Source organism: Myxine glutinosa, chromosome 14 (assembly GCF_964187855.1).
Source record: "Myxine glutinosa chromosome 14, kmMyxGlut1.1, whole genome shotgun sequence".
In the NCBI taxonomy this organism is placed as follows: domain Eukaryota; kingdom Metazoa; phylum Chordata; class Myxini; order Myxiniformes; family Myxinidae; genus Myxine; species Myxine glutinosa.
Genome location: NC_136274.1, coordinates 37,824,475 through 37,841,525, shown reverse-complemented (window position 1 = coordinate 37,841,525; position 17,051 = coordinate 37,824,475). Strand labels below are relative to the sequence as shown.

Here is a 17,051-nt window from a genome sequence, read left to right as displayed (position 1 = left end):
TTGTCGAAGGAAAGGGTTTGGTCAAAGATGACGCCAAGATTCCGGATGTGAGGGGAGGTGGATACTGGGATACCGTCGATGTTGAGGGCAAAGTTATGGGTGGATTTTGTGAGCGTTTTTGGGCCAATGATGATTATTTCAGATTTATCACAGTTAAGCTTGAGGAAGTTGATTTGAAGCCAGGATTTTATTTCAGTGATGCAGTTTGTCAGGATAGAGTGGGTGTCGGTGGAGACGGACTTGGTGGAGATGAAAAGCTGGATGTCATCGGCGAAGCAGTGGAATTGGAGACCATGACGGCGGATTAAGTGACCGAGCGGGGACAGGTAAAGGATGAAGAGGAGGGGGCCAAGAACTGAACCTTGGGGGACACCTTGGGGGAGGGGAGCAGTGGGGGATTTGCAGTTATTGATGGAGATGAACTGGCATCTGTCAGAGAGGTATGATTTAATCCAAGAGAGGGCAGTGCCGGTGACGTTAAAGGTGGATTCAAGTCGGGTGAGGAGGATAGTGTGATCGATGGTGTCAAAGGCAGCGCTGAGGTCGAGGAGGACGAGAATGTTGAGGTTGCCAGCGTCAGAGGAGAGGAGAAGGTCGTTGGTGATTTTGAGGAGAGCAGTTTCAGTACTGTGGTTGGAGCGGAATCCGGATTGGAATGTTTCATACAAGTTATTGGCAGAGAGATGATGTTTGAGTTGAGTGGCTACAGCGCGTTCCAAAACTTTTGACAGAAAGGGTAGGTTGGAGATGGGTCTGAAGTTGTTTAGGGTGTCAGGGTTTAGACCATGTGGTAGACCACCACATGCTTACACTTTTAAAAAAACACTACCAGCTTTACAGCATGTAAGTGAGCCTTTAAAGGCTTAACTGTGTTTTTGCACCACCTGTAAATGCACCACCTGTAAAACATAACTGAATAAATAAATTGTCAAGTTTTTGAGGGATGTATTTCAGAAAAGCTGTTGAGGGGCCTCGGCATCTTTTTATTGGACGAGAAAGGTTCATTTAATTGCCCTTCTCTGTCGTGTGCCACCACAACCATAATGTGGGTTAACGTGTGTGGCGAGTTTGTTGCCATTTGTACACAGAACTATGATGTAATAGGTTTCCAAGCTGACATCCGTTGTGCTGTGGTGCAGGTGAAGGCGAGCGATGGAGATGTGAAGACCTTCCGTGCATCCCTCTCAAAGCTGGGGGACATTTACATCAATGATGCTTTTGGCACTGCGCACCGCGCACACAGGTAAGGATGGGCCTCCCACGTACTGGGGATTGCAGATGGGGAGCGTATGGGGGAAGAGGGATAGTAGATTGATTCTAATCAAAAGCCAATCTTTTCTACCAGGAGCAGATTCGTATTGAGAAGGAATGTTCTGCTCGTTGCACCAACAATGCCAACTAGTCTTGTTGAGCATTTTAATCCTTCCTTTGCTTGTTTTGATAGTTCCATGGTGGGATGTGAGCTCCCCGTGAGAGCTGCGGGTTTCCTTATGAAGAAGGAGCTCGACTATTTCGCAAAGGCTTTGGAAAAACCTGAGAGACCCTTCCTTGCTATCATGGGAGGGTACGTCCTTTTCTCTTATTACTTGCAAAATCGAAGATTTTCAAGTATATTGGTTGGTCTTGTGCGTTATTCTGTCTGTCTGTCAATCGACTACAGGTCACAATTTTAAACTAATCTTCACGAAACTCCACCAGATGGTAGAGTTGATCGTAAGGAAGAAGCCTATTGATTTTGAGGTCAAAGGTCATCTTGAGGTCACATTTCTAAAATTGTCATTTTTCATCCGATTGACTTGAAACTTGAACAGCATTTGCATATTGTCACTAAATTGGTAAATTAACTTTCTGAGGTCAAAAAGTCAAGGGTCAAACTTCAAAAATAAATTTTTATCTGATTGACATGAAAATTAAACAACAATTGCACAGTGCATCACTGAATTGGGAAACCAACTATTTTATGGTCAGGTCAAAGGTCAACTCGAGGTCAAGCTTCTAAAATCATCAATTTTGATCTGAAAAAATCATCACTTTTCATCCGATTGACTTCATAATTAAAGAGCAATTGCATAGTGCATCACTGAATTGGGAAATTATTTTTGATGTCAAAAGGTCAACTCAATGTCAAACTTCTAATATCGATTTTCATCTGAAAAATCATCAGTTTTAATCCCATTGACCCAAGCTTTAATTGAGATTATCAATTTTAATCTTGATGAAATGGACAATTTGATGTACACTACATGGCCAAAAGTATGTGGACACACGAACATAGACCCGTATGTCCTCGTCGAACATCTCATTCCAAAATCATGGGCATTAATATGGAGTTGGTTCCTTTGCTGCTATAACGGGCCTCCTCTCTTCTGGAAAGGCTTTCCACTAGATGTTGGAACATTGCTGTGGGGATTTGCTTCCATTCAGCCACAAGAGCATTGGTGAGGTCGGGCACTGATGTTGGGTGATTAGGCCTGGCTCGCAGTTGGCATTCCAATTCATCCCAAAGGTGTTTGATGGGGTTGAGGTCAGGACTCGGTGCATTTTTGTATGGACCTCGCTTTGTGCATGGGGGCATTCTCATGCTGAAACAGGGAAGGGCCTTCTCCCCAAACTGTTACCACAAAGTTGGAAGCACATAATCATCTAGAATGTCATTGTATGCTGTCGTGTTAAGATTTCCCTTCACTGGAACTAAGGGGCCTAGCCCGAACCATGAAAAAACAGTCCCAGAATTATTCCTCCTCCACCAAACTTTACAGTTGGAACTATACATTCGGGCAGGTAGCGTTCTCCTGGCATCTGCCAAACTCAGATTAGTCCGTCGGACTGCCAGATGGTGAAGCGTGATTCATCACTCCAGAGAACGTGTTTCCACTGCTCTAGAGTCCAATGGCGGTGAGCTTTACACCACTTCAGCTGACGCTTGGCATTGCGCATGGTGATCTTAGGCTCGTGTGCGGCTGCTCGGCCATGGAATCCCATTTCATGAAGCTCCCGATGAACAGTTGTTGTGCTGACGTTGCTTCCAGAGGCAGTTTTGAATTCGGTAGTGTGTTGCAACAGAGGACAGACAATTTTTACACGCTTCAGCACTCGGCGGTCCCGTTCTGTGAGCCTGTGTGGCCTACCACTTCGCGGCTGAGCTATTGTTGCTCCTAGACATTTCCACTTCACAATAACAGCACTTTCCGTTGACCTGGGCACCTCTAGCAGGGCAGAAATTTGACAAACTGCCTTGTTGGAAAGGTCATATCCCATTACGGTGCAACGTTGAAAGTCACTGAGCTCTTCAGTGCAGCCCATTCTACTGCCAATGTTTGTCTATGGAGATTGAATGGCTGTGTGCTTTATTATATATACCTGTGTGGCTGAAACAGCCGAATCCATTAAATAGAAGGGGTGTCCGCATACTTTTGGCCATGTAGTGTATCTATGGCAACTTGCTTTGGGGGGAGGGGTGGATTTTTAAAGTATCGTGCTCTGCATGACGTCTTGTTTTTTGTTTTGTTTTTTGTATGCAAAAATCAAAGCTCATAAAAGGATGAGCTTTGAGAGGGTAAAAAATGGTCATGTAGTAATAGTTAGGCACTGGAGGCCACAGTTTGATACAATGAGATAATGACGTAGGAGGGGAGGAAATGCATTACGAGGCCTTAGTTGGGTAAGGGTAATGGGAGTAAAAGAGATTGTGGGTTGAGGTGATATGGTGTTTTTTTTTCTTTCTTGGATGCCTGAAGGAAAGAGTGCAAAAAGCAGCAGTTCCATAAACGTGTGAAAATGGGAACACAAAAGTGAAGGTGGACAGAGAGCCTGTTTCGTGGGGCGTTGAGAGCTGCACGGCATGGCCTAGGCATGCCCTAGCCAAACTATCTATAACCTGAAATCTGTATAACGATACCAAGAAAGGATTTACAAGAGGACTTCTGAACAGATTCACGATATGATTAACAGTACAGGTAACAACCAACAACAGTTAAACGAGAGAGACAGTGTGGTTCATTTACTTCATTTCAAATGCAGCTTATGGCTGCTGGTTGCATAATTTCTGGGAGTGAGGCTCTGCTGTTGATGCCCCTTGTATTTTAGCGCAGGAATTTGAAATTTGGCCAGGGTGCCAACGATAGCTCGCCTCATCATTGCGGACACCGTGGAATCTTTAACGTCCGCTAACTAATGCCGGCAGATGGGACGCCAAGTATGACAACCTTCCAACAGACGGCACACACATTGATGCCTCGCCTTGCGTGCAAGACCAACAGGATGAGGTTTTTTTTTTTGCATTTTTTTTTTTGTATACAAGATCGAGGCTCGTGTAAGAGCCAACATCAATCACAAAAAAAAAAAACGGTCATACACAAAACATACACTCTTCTACCATCACACAAGATAATGAGAAAGTTTATAGCTGGGTCTCAACCTGTTCCTCTTCAGAGCCTGTGATTGATGCTGTGAAGAGGAACAGGTTGAGCTGGTTTGGTCATGTGTTGAGGAAGGATGAAAGTGACTGGTTGAGAAGAGTGATGGAAATGAATGTAGAAGGAAGTAGAGGACGGGGAAGACCGAGAAAGACTTGGTCAAAGATGGTGGAAGAAGAAATGCGGGCATGGGGGTTAACAAGGGGAGATGCAGAAAATAGGGCAAAATGGAGAAGATTGTCATGGGGACCGCAAGGCTAACCCCCGCTCCAGCAGGGAAAATGGTCTTAAAATGCATGTTGTTGTGTGTTTGATGTTTATAGCTGGGTCGACATTTGAACCCAGGCTAGATGACTCCGAGGATAATCTTAGACCATCCTGCCGGCTCATCCGATGTGGTAAATGTAGCTTTTGGAGAGGATCTCATGGAGCTCAGCAAACTATTGAAGAAAACACAACTGGTCATCCTTGGCTCTGTGTCCGAATTTTAATTATTTGTTATTTTTCTGCACCACCTTGCTTCCTTCCTTTAAGCCCCTTGTATCGTATCATGTTTTCAACATTTATTGAGGAGATTACAGAACAAAGACGGTTGGGGAAGAGGAATCAATGGGACATATAACGAGGTAGAGCTAAAGGTCTACAGTGGTTTACATAAACATATGTAGATTATGTCATGGCTTTTCTAGATCTTGAATGGAATTGTTTAATTCTTGGACATTTGATAGTTTATACACTTGTCTTGCATTGTTTGTGCTCTTTAGACTGGAGCCAGGGTTTTATTGTTGTTGTGTGTAATAAGAGTCTTATTTTGTGTTGTATTGTTACGTGTTCCTCCCCGACCTCCTGGTCTCAGTATACCTCCGAACCCCGAGAGGAGCCACGGCAGAAAAAATGTTATTCCGTGTCGAAATCAATAATGAAACCACACCAATGGTTATCAACAAACAAATAATATATTAGAAAGCACACAGGAAGAACAATGCAACAATGGTAGCAATCAACCATACAATCAATATCTTAAGATGGTACCATCTTCTCAAGTAACCTAACTCAAACTCGCTGCGCTCCCAGTGAACGTAACACACTCCTCAATGTCTCTATAACTCGGAGGGGATCCCGGCGTTGAGGCGATGAGGCGAGTAAGGAGGTGTAGGCAAGGCGTGGACTGTCAAGTGGTCCAAACCAACAGCAAGCTGGCGGTGGAAAGGGAAATCCCAAAGACGCGATCCAGACGTGCACATTCACCGTTCAATCCGCGAACCGGTGTAATCTTCACACGCCGCTTTAGTGCACACCCATCCCCGGCAGACCACCGGAGGGTGAGACCAGCTGACACGGCAAAAACCTTGTCCAGTGAACGACGCGCGAGGGTCACAATGGCGGACGGCTCTTACTTGAGCCGAAGCCTCTAGGCGAGGATTCTCCAGAACCTCACGCCTGTACCTGACTAAGCAGGTTTCAGCCGAGCTGAAAGCCAGGTTCCATGGTGGTTGGGTGGTGAGGCCTGGAAGTATTCACTACATGGACGCTTTTAGGAACGTGGAGTTCACGGTTAGTCCGTGCGGGAAAGTTCACTACATGGACGCCTTTAGGAACGTGGAGGTCACGGTTAATCCGTGCAGGGAAGTTCACTACATGGACGCCTTTAGGAACGTGGCGTTCATGGTTAATCCGTGTAGGAATTTTTGCTCGGCTGCTCCACAGTATTCAGTGCTTCCACTCTTTTTAACTTTCGTAATCATCATGGTTGGACCGCTTGTCACTGTAGTCACGTAAATAGCGGTCTCCTTCTCGGCCACTACCCTATTAATCCTTCCTTCGGGAGCTGCCATAATTCTGGGAGCCTCCATAATAATATCGACTACGGCCACCACCAAAACTACCGCCACGTTTTCCTCTTCTGTAGCCCCCTCGACGCCTACGGCCTGCCTTCTCTACGGCTATGGTCCGACCCTCCAAATCCTTACCATTCCAATCCGTCTCTGCCTTTTTGGCGTCCTTTGTGTTTTCAAACGTGACAAAGCCAAACCCTCTTGACTTTTGCGTTTCCCTATATTTTACCAGCCGTACTTCCAGAAGCGGTCCATATTTGCTAAAGACAGAGGTCAGAACTTCTTCCTTTGTTTTGAAGTTCAGTCCCCCTACAAATAACTTGCCATATTTGCCGCCATCCCTAACTGGTGTGGTGTTATTTTCCCTAATGGGCGTTCTAATACCCATCGGGTTACCAGAAACTTGACCACCGGCCAAATCATTCCCGATAATAAAAGATTCCCTCTGCAGGAACAGTGGCTTGTAAACCTACGGTGACCGGTCCTGACACCAAATCAGACCTCAAATGGATGACATGAAGTGGAGCTCTAACACAGCCACCAATCCCCTGTAAACGAACACTATCACCAGTTGCCGTCTCCTCTGACAAGGGCAAAATGCCTTCAAGCATCAAAGATTGATGTGCTCCTGTGTCCCTCAATACCCTAACCGGTTTCTGGTTTGTCGAGTCTCCATCCAGTGACACACACCCCTCTGAAATAAATGGTTGGTAACCCTTTTGAGGGCGATTTCCCACATTCACCATTGCATTCGGAGTTGTACTAGTCGAACTCTGCTCCTGATTTCCCTTCTCCAGACCATAACAGTGGGACATCATGTGTCCAGGTTTATGGCAAAAAGCACAAGTTGGCCCAGAGGAGAACCTTCACACAAGAAATTTTTTAAAAACCAATATATATATTTTTTTTTTGCAAAATTTGGGAATGTTGGAAAATATTCCAAAATTGGAAAATTTGGGAATGCTAGGGAAATCGTTCCCAGACGAAATTTAAGGAATTATTTATCCCGGACGAAGACCCAATTTCGATCTCCCGAGTCAATTGGACGAGCCCTCAATTTCTGTTACGTGTTCCTCCCCGACCTCCTGGTCTCGGTATACCTCCGAACCCCGAGAGGTGCCACGGCAGAAAAAAAATGTTATTCCGTGTCGAAATCAATAATGAAAACCACACCAATGGTTATCAACAAACAAATAATATATTAGAAAGCACACAGGAAGAACAATACAACAATGGTAGCAATCAACCATATAATCAATATCTTAAGATGGTACCATCTTCTCAAGTAACCTAACTCAAACTCACTGCGCTCCCAGTGAACGGAACAGACACTCCTCAATGTCTCTATAACTCAGAGGGGATCCCGGCGAAGAGGCGAGTGAGGAGATGCAGGCAAGGCGTGGACCGTCACGTGGTCCGAACCAACAGCAAGCTGGCGGTGGAAAGGGAAATCCCAAAGACGTGATCCAGACGTGCACATTCACCGTTCAATCTGCGAACCGCAGTGTAATCTTCACACGCCGCTTTAGTGCACACCCATCCCCGGCAGACCACCGGAGGGTGAGACCAGCTGACGCGGCAAAAACCTTGTCCAGTGAATGACGCGCGAGGGTCACAATGGCGGATGGCTCTTACTCGAGCCGAAGCCTCTAGGCGAGTATTTTCCGGAACCTCACGCCTGTACCTGACTACGCAGGTTCTTCAATACTCCAGCGATAACACCAATCGCACGAGATTCCTGTCAAGGAGACTCAAAGTTCACTCGCTTCGTTCGCTCAATCACACTCGCTACAGCTTCAAGACACGCGTCTTCCCACTTTTTCCTCACGCCTTCTTCTTCCTCTGTCGTCTTCCGGTGCTCGATCCTGTTTTCTGTCTCGTTTTCTCCATGAGCGCTTTTAACCTTTAAACCACAATAACCATTAACCATACTCGCCGTTTCCTTCAAACCCCAGTAATAATAATAATACATAACCAGAAATGTTTCACGTGGATGAAAACCACAACCACGGAAGTGCCGAATCCGTAACAGTATCATTTTTGTTGTAATTTTTTGATAGAGCCAAAGTCAAGGACAAAATTCAGCTGATAAGCAACCTGTTGGACAAGGTGAACTTGATGATAATTGGTGGTGGGATGGCCTACACTTTCCTGAAGGTCCTGCGTGGCATGAAGGTGAGTACTCCTACATTCTCCAGTGAGTGGGCAGGATATCTCGAGCACGTCCACGTTTTCTCGGAGCATTTTTCTCCCTCATTGATAAATCACACGTCACTTAATCTGTTGCCTCCTTCTTTGCTTTCTCGAACCTTACGTTATTCCATGGAACTTCCCTGATATGGGAGTACTGTTTGGGAAATGTTCTAACAATAGACTCTAATGCCTTTCCCTTTGCATGCGAGTAGATTGGCTCGTCGCTTTTTGATGCAGAAGGAGCAGCCATTGTTCCACAACTCATGGAAAAAGCCAAAGAAAGGGGGGTCGAAGTAACGCTTCCCTGTGACTTCCTGATTGCTGATCGCTTTGATGAGAGTGCCAGCACTGACACGGTCACTACTGAGGGTGGCATTCCTGATGGATGGATGGTGCGAGAAATTCCTGCTTCCGTTAATTTTATATTTTGGGAGGTTGTGAAGGAGAGCTTGTATTTATTTACTTTGGTCATTTTTCTCATGTGAATTAAAACTGGAATAGCAAAGAGCTCGTCCTTTTGGACAAATTCTTTTTCCCAGAATTAGACGGGTTAATTTCCCCAGAATTACGGACTGGTTAATTTCCTCCAGAATTACGGACTGGTTAATTTCCCCCAGAATTACGGACTGGTTAATTTTCCCCAGAATGATGGACTGGTTAATTTCCCCCAGAATTATGGACTGGTTAATTTCCCCCAGAATTATGGACTGGTTAATTTCCCCAGAATTATGGACTGGTTAATTTCCCCCAGAATTATGGACTGGTTAATTTCCCCCAGAATTACGGACTGGTTAGTTTCCCCCAGAATTACGGACTGGTTAATTTCCCCCAGAATTGCAGCCTGGTTAATTTCCCCCAGAATTATGGACTTGTTAATTTCCCCCAGAATTACGGACTGGTTAATTTCCCCCAGAATTATGGACTGGTTAATTTCCCCAGAATTATGGACTGGTTAATTTCCCCAGAATTATGGACTGGTTAATTTCCCCAGAATTATGGACTGGTTAATTTCCCCCAGAATTACGGACTGGTTAATTTCCCCCAGAATTACGGACTGGTTAATTTCCCCCAGAATTACGGACTGGTTAATTTCCCCCAGAATTACGGACTGGTTAATTTCCCCCAGAATTACGGACTGGTTAATTTCCCCCAGAATTACGGACTGGTTAATTTCCCCCAGAATTACGGACTGGTTAATTTCCCCCAGAATTACGGACTGGTTAATTTCCCCCAGAATTACGGACTTGTTAATTTCCCCCAGAATTACGGACTGGTTAATTTCCCCCAGAATTACGGACTGGTTAATTTCCCCCAGAATTACGGACTGGTTAATTTCCCCCAGAATTACGGACTGGTTAATTTCCCCCAGAATTACGGACTGGTTAATTTCCCCCAGAATTACGGACTGGTTAATTTCCCCCAGAATTACGGACTGGTTAATTTCCCCCAGAATTACGGACTGGTTAATTTCCCCCCGAATTACGGACTGGTTAATTCCCCCCAGAATTACGGACTGGTTAATTTCCCCCAGAATTACGGACTGGTTAATTTCCCCCAGAATTACGGACTGGTTAATTTCCCCCAGAATTATGGACTGGTTAATTTCCCCCAGAATTATGGACTGGTTAATTTCCCCCAGAATTATGGACTGGTTAATTTCCCCCAGAATTACGGAATGGTTAATTTCCCCCAGAATTACGGACTGGTTAATTTCCCCCAGAATTACGGACTGGTTAATTTCCCCCAGAATTACGGACTGGTTAATTTCCCTCAGAATTACGGACTGGTTAATTTCCCCCAGAATTACGGACTTGTTAATTTCCCCCAGAATTACGGACTGGTTAATTTCCCCCAGAATTACGGACTGGTTAATTTTCCCCAGAATTATGGACTGGTTAATTTCCCCCAGAATTACGGACTGGTTAATTTCCCCCAGAATTACGGACTGGTTAATTTCCCCCAGAATTATGGACTGGTTAATTTCCCCCAGAATTATGGACTGGTTAATTTCCCCCAGAATTATGGACTGGTTAATTTCCCCCAGAATTATGGACTGGTTAATTTCCCCCAGAATTATGGACTGGTTAATTTCCCCCAGAATTATGGACTGGTTAATTTCCCCAGAATTAAGGACTGGTTAATTTCCCCCAGAATTACAGACTGGTTAATTTCCCCCAGAATTAGACTGGTTAATTTCCCCCAGAATTACGGACTGGTTAATTTCCCCCAGAATTACGGACTGGTTAATTTCCCCCAGAATTACGGACTGGTTAATTTCCCCCAGAATTACGGACTGGTTAATTTCCCCCAGAATTACGGACTGGTTAATTTCCCCCAGAATTACGGACTGGTTAATTTCCCCCAGAATTACGGACTGGTTAATTTCCCCCAGAATTACGGACTGGTTAATTTCCCCCAGAATTACGGACTGGTTAATTTCCCCCAGAATTACGGACTGGTTAATTTCCCCCAGAATTACGGACTGGTTAATTTCCCCCAGAATTACGGACTGGTTAATTTCCCCCAGAATTACGGACTGGTTAATTTCCCCCAGAATTACGGACTGGTTAATTTCCCCCAGAATTACGGACTGGTTAATTTCCCCCAGAATTACGGACTGGTTAATTTCCCCCAGAATTACGGACTGGTTAATTTCCCCCAGAATTACGGACTGGTCAATTTCCCCCAGAATTACGGACTGGTCAATTTCCGCCAGAATTACGGACTGGTTAATTTCCCCCAGAATTACGGACTGGTTAATTTCCCCCAGAATTACGGACTGGTTAATTTCCCCCAGAATTACGGACTGGTTAATTTCCCCCAGAATTACGGACTGGTTAATTTCCCCCAGAATTACGGACTGGTTAATTTCCCCCAGAATTACGGACTGGTTAATTTCCCCCAGAATTACGGACTGGTTAATTTCCCCCAGAATTATGGATGAGTCGATTCCCCCAGAAATATGCTATTACTACACTGACAGCCTGAGACTTGCATCACCTCTGGGGAAACAGCTGCACCAGCTTGGAGTGGAGAACCATACTGCATAATACCTCCTCCTCCTCTTCATGACCTCAGGTCAACACCCATAAATTATTATATTTTCTGCCCTCATTTACCTACCCCTTCCTTTTCAAGTTTGTTTCCCCCCTCCCCCTCTTCCTCCAACTACCTTTACCTGTTTTGTTACATTGCCATTTCATCCCCAGCTTTCCCTTTATCCTCTCTCAGCCCCCCTCCCCCCCAATCCCTTAATCTTTCATTCTCATCCTCACCCATTCTTCCTCCAAGGGTCCCTCTAATCTTCTGTTGGTGTGTATCCTCACTTTCCACTTTGTTCTTGTTCTTCCACGAGCCGAGACGTTGTATGTAAAAAAAAAACAAAAAAAAACGAAGAAGAAGAAAAATCGATATTCCAGGTGAAGGCCTTATAGCCTGTAATCAGCTCCGAGTGGTTCAGAATCTATTTTGTTTTGCAGATAATACCCAAAAGTCAGCTCAAGTCGGAGGCCAGTTTAACGGAGTGTTTCACCTCAGACAAGATGTGACAGATTGTGAAGCCTAGGATCTCCAGGGAGTGGTTCGAAGAAGCAACACATCCACTGTCAAATTGCTGGGGCAGAAGTCATACTGGTTATCATAAATTAGAGAGTTGGACAAGAGATAATGCTCGAGTGCTGCAGAAATGATAGATGCCTTTACTTTGTTGACTGGGCTTGATTATGCCCGCAACCCTTCTTGTGAATGGGGGTGGCATCTGCAACTTTCAAAGAAGAAGATAGGAGAGCATCCGAAAAAAAGACCTGGAGAAGAGTGAGGAAATTGATGGGGCCGAATCACAGTTCTTGAGGATTTTCTGTGTGAACACCATCAGGTCCAGTTGCAGAGATGGTATCAAGATTGCTGAGGAACTTCTCATCCTTGGTGGGAGAGAGGTCCATGTGCTACAGAGAGCAATGTGTTATGCGAGACGGGGAAGAGAGGAATTTGGGATCTTTGCTTCTTCAGTAAAGACGGTGTTAATATACTCAGCTTTTTTGTTGTTGTTGGGGCAAGATCAAGCTGTCTCTCTCCCAATTTTGTTTGGAATTGGACTCTGGGCCTCTCGTAACTCGATGTACATAAACTGAAATCCATGTCGTTTGAGCGTCTTCTCTGTGCAGATTCAGTTCTGCGTGCCTGAGATGCACGACCTATTTTTCCCACATCCCCGGCCTCCTCATTCACGTCTCCATGCTTCATTTCTCTAACCATTGCAATTTATCCTCTCTGCCCTCCTTGCTTTCCAGGGCTTGGACTGTGGGCCCAAAAGTGTGCAGAAGTTTGTGCAGGTGGTGGAACGCTCACGCCAGATTGTCTGGAATGGTCCGATCGGCGTCTTTGAATTTGAGAAGTTTGCAGCCGGCACTCGTGCAGTCATGGATGCTGTGGTGGCTTCCACTGAGAAGGGTTGCATTACCATCATTGGTTCGTATCATTCCTCTTGTTGTGCTTAAACCCTGAGTGAGTGTAGGTTGCATTTACTTTGTTTAGAATGGTTTGTGTTACCAAAAGCATATTGATCTTTCCAAGAACGAGTGTTGATTTTTACTTTTCTAATCCAATTGATCATTTCCACCTTAGTGGTGTTACTTATCAAGGTCTCTACGTAACACGATGTAGTACATTCCTGGCTTGGTTGCTGTTTGGAATCTGTGCTTCTCATCGGGAAGGACTTTTAATGAAATTGGTGTTTATGAAATATTGTTTGAGTATTGCAGTAACGTAGGTTGCGGTGGTAACCGAGCTATTATGGACAACCAGTGATTGCTTCACTACTAAGAGCCAGAAGCCAGAGTGATCACAACAGTGAAAAAAAAAATTGCAAACGTCTTATTTCAAAGAAGCAAAAGTGTGTAGCAAGAGTCTTCTTCTTTTGTATGCAGCATATGGCTGTAAGTAGCATCATTGGCTGAGGGTATGATCGTGCTACTGATGCAGTGCCTTTTGTAGGTTAGGGCATAAATTTGTTAATGGCGCTGATGATAGCTCGCGTACTCTCCACGAAGGACATCATGGGATTTTTAACGTCCAACTAATACAAGAAACCGGCACACCAGTTTAATGCCCCTCCGTGGGACGACACACACACACACACACACACACACACACACACACACACACACACACACACACACACACACACACACACACACACACACACACACACACACACAATGATGAATCGCCGTACTTGTGAAATACCAGGATGACAGTTTGTAGCTTGGGCTGAGATTCAATCCCTGGCTAGATGGTTCGGGGGCGAGTGTGCGTACCTACTAAGCCACACAGCAAGCCCGTAACAAGGGTTTGAAGGTGCAATTCCACAGTGATCTGGGAAGTGCATGTGTTGCTTTAACTCAACAAAATATTCTACAACACCATATCACTATTGGACCAACCCTTGTATTAAACAGATGAATGGTGTAGAGACTGGCATTTCAATGCTCTGTCCTCCATGCATTTCTTCATAATTTTTTTCCTACTCTAATTTTCAGCATTCCATCGAACAACTTTTGATCACAATTCTTCTTTCCTTCTGATATCGTTCCTCACAGGTGGGGGTGACACGGCAACTTGCTGTGCAAAATGGAATACCGAGGACAAGGTTAGCCATGTAAGCACTGGAGGAGGTGCCAGCCTAGAACTTCTGGAAGGTACGATACTGCTTACCTGCCCATATCACCATTTTATATTTATGCACAACATCAGTAGAATGTCACTTTGGTAACGTCTGAGATCTGACGACAATGTTCCAGGATTAAAGCAACATAAATTTTTTTATTGTAATCGTATAAATTATGTTTAGTGGTCGCCTTCAAAGTAATCTTCCTGGGAGTCTATATATGCTTGCCAATGTCACTGCCATGCTCCAAAGAACCCATGGGAGCCATTGTCTGAAAGGCCATTTCGCTCATTGTTCACGGCCTTCTGGATCTCTTCTATTGATGCAAAATAAGTTTCCCTTTATTGGAGTTTCAGATGTTGGTCAGATCGGACCAACATTCTCCCCTTTTGACATTTTCGTCCGTTTTGATAATGGGCATCCTGACCGTGCCATCATTCAGGTCAATTATCCCTTCCACAAACCTCTTGGCCCACTCAAACACATGTGATCTTGACATTGCGTCTTCCCCGTACACCAGTTTCAACTTGTCAAAAAGGTCCGTGCCACTTTTTAGTTTTACCAAAAATAATTTGATTCTTTGTTCAATAAATTTGTTGTTCATCTGCAGAACACAATTACAACACTTATGATTTCAACAAAACTCCAGTACGGCTACCAAACACAACCGATCGATACAATAGCTAGCACAGTATGACAGGAAGATTGTGATGCAAGTCAAATTATGAAAAGCAAGCCAGTGCTGCCACCTGTCAAGAAAACAATGCCAGTCCTGGAACATTATTGTCAGACCTTGTGTAATGTGTCTGTGCAGACATGTTAGCTAAACGAAAACGAGTTCCCTAATTTTGCTTCATCCGATGCCTATACCTGTGAACCAGTGTGGATATCTGGTGTACCCTTACTTCGACACTAGCCTTGGATGTAGTTTCTATCAATCAAATGATTTGTGCTTCATTTTTCAGGTAAAGTTCTTCCTGGTGTAGCGGCACTATGTGAAGCTTGAGGTTGTTGTGTGACTGAGGACCACGCTCACTGCTTTTGCCACTCATGTAACACATCCTTCGACTGAAAAGTCAACAATACTGATACAGTATAATAATTATTCCACTGGATTTAATGTGTGTACTTGTCTGTCCAAGAATTGTCCTTTTGCAATCATGTAACTGTTGTCCTGCTGGCCCACTTGAGCTTTCTGCATTTCCAAATCATTATTTCTCAGAGTTGCAGAAAAATGACCCCAAAAAACCAGCTTCAGTCGCTTCAAGCTATTTGACTAATCAGGTGTAATCAAGTTGTTTGTCAGTTTACATACGAGCAAGTTGTGAGATAACAAATAGCCGAATGTGTATGCAACAGGTATGCCGAAGGACCTTGTACGGTATGATTGTGTTAGTTTATTATTTTTTATTATTTTTTTTCCAAATATTCACTCGTGGTTGTGTGAATAAATTGTTTGCGGTGCATTTGTGAAGTGTTTCTTCATTTTTGTTTGCATTGATTTTGACTTTTGGCAGGTGTTTGAATTTCTCTGGTGAAAACATGTTTGTCAGGTTCACTATGTCAATAAATTATATTTCGTTCAAAATCATGGTAGATTAGCAAATCTATACATTTTTGGAAAGGTTATAGCATAAGGAAACTAAAAATCAATGTTTACATTTGGAGAGATACCTGTATGGCGGCCATTTTGGATTTTCAAAATGGCCACTGTAAAATACATATTTTGTTCTATTTCTGCCTCTAATTACCCTAAAAACTTTTTGAAATATACTAAACCTATATTTTCAGGGACAATGAATCAAATGAAAGTATCAAATTAGTGCTATGGGGAATGGTAAGACACGAATCAAAGGTTTTGAATTATCATTTTGTACAGGCAGTTAATAACATCAAAATGTGTCACAATAATTCATATCACCAAACATACACAGGCAGTCAGCAAAATCATATATACACATGCAGTCAGTATAACTTCACATCTACACAAGCAGTCAATGACCAAATATACACAGGCAGTCAATGGCATCAAACATACACGATTACAGAATATGCCATTTAGAGTTCGTCATCACTGTCCTGTGTGTCGTATCCAACAATATAGTCCGCATCGTTTTCACAGTCAGTTCCACACAAGCAAAGGTCGGTCAAATTGATTGGCAAATCGAATTGGTCGAATGGTCGATCGAATTCGATGAATCGAATCGATCGAATTGGTCGAATGGTCGATCGAAGCGATTGGTCGAATGGTCGAATTGGTCGAATTGGTCGGAATTGGCAAATGTAAACATTGATTTTCAGATTTTCCATGTAATAACGTTTCCAAAAATGTATAGGTTTGCTAATCTACCATGATTTTGAATGAAAAAACGTAGTGAACCCTGTTGTGAAAAATCAACCAGATCCACAACTCGTCCCATAGATAGGTTTAATTTCAATTAGATCGAAACATCATCCTGTAAAATACACCATGCAACATATATGTCAGGATCAAGGCATCATATGAGAAAGATTGGATATCAGTCAATGCAAGCAAGCCTGGAATTAAGTGGGTACGTACCATTCAATTCTACATGTCATTGTATATAGTCGCAGGAGTGGCCTCGAGTCGCGGACGTCCCGAGGTCTTATCGACACCGCCCAGTGGTTTAAGTGAGCGTCACACCTGGGTTCAACTTACATTTTCACCACAAACCCGACTATTTTTGTTCCTTGATAAAACTGTCTTATCTAAAATTTAAAAAACCCCCCCAAAAAACAGAAGAATAACATGATTTCTTACAGCATAGCTTTGAAATTTTCACAGCATCTTCTTTTAGTCATAGGGAAGTACAATTATGCTGATTTAAAGTTTGAATCGACAAACACACTTGGTACTTGTAACACGACAGAACAGCTGGGCCCAAAAACCAACACTGTCACCCAAGGTGAAATGGTAATTAA

At 43.8% G+C, this 17,051-nt stretch overlaps 1 protein-coding gene across 1 annotated transcript in view; it reads left to right on the top strand.

Moving 5' to 3' along the window:
* LOC137439636 (phosphoglycerate kinase) overlaps window positions 1–15,574 on the top strand; it is a 49,776-nt gene extending 34,202 nt beyond the window's left edge. Inside the window, exons 5-11 of the mRNA XM_068135584.2 lie at window positions 1,140–1,243; window positions 1,445–1,564; window positions 8,311–8,425; window positions 8,656–8,835; window positions 12,733–12,910; window positions 14,041–14,139; window positions 15,074–15,574. Coding sequence (XP_067991685.2) covers window positions 1,140–1,243; window positions 1,445–1,564; window positions 8,311–8,425; window positions 8,656–8,835; window positions 12,733–12,910; window positions 14,041–14,139; window positions 15,074–15,114 — 837 coding nt within the window. The 3' untranslated portion in view covers window positions 15,115–15,574. The remainder of the gene's footprint in view (window positions 1–1,139; window positions 1,244–1,444; window positions 1,565–8,310; window positions 8,426–8,655; window positions 8,836–12,732; window positions 12,911–14,040; window positions 14,140–15,073) is intronic.
* The last annotated feature ends 1,477 nt before the right edge of the window (window positions 15,575–17,051 follow it).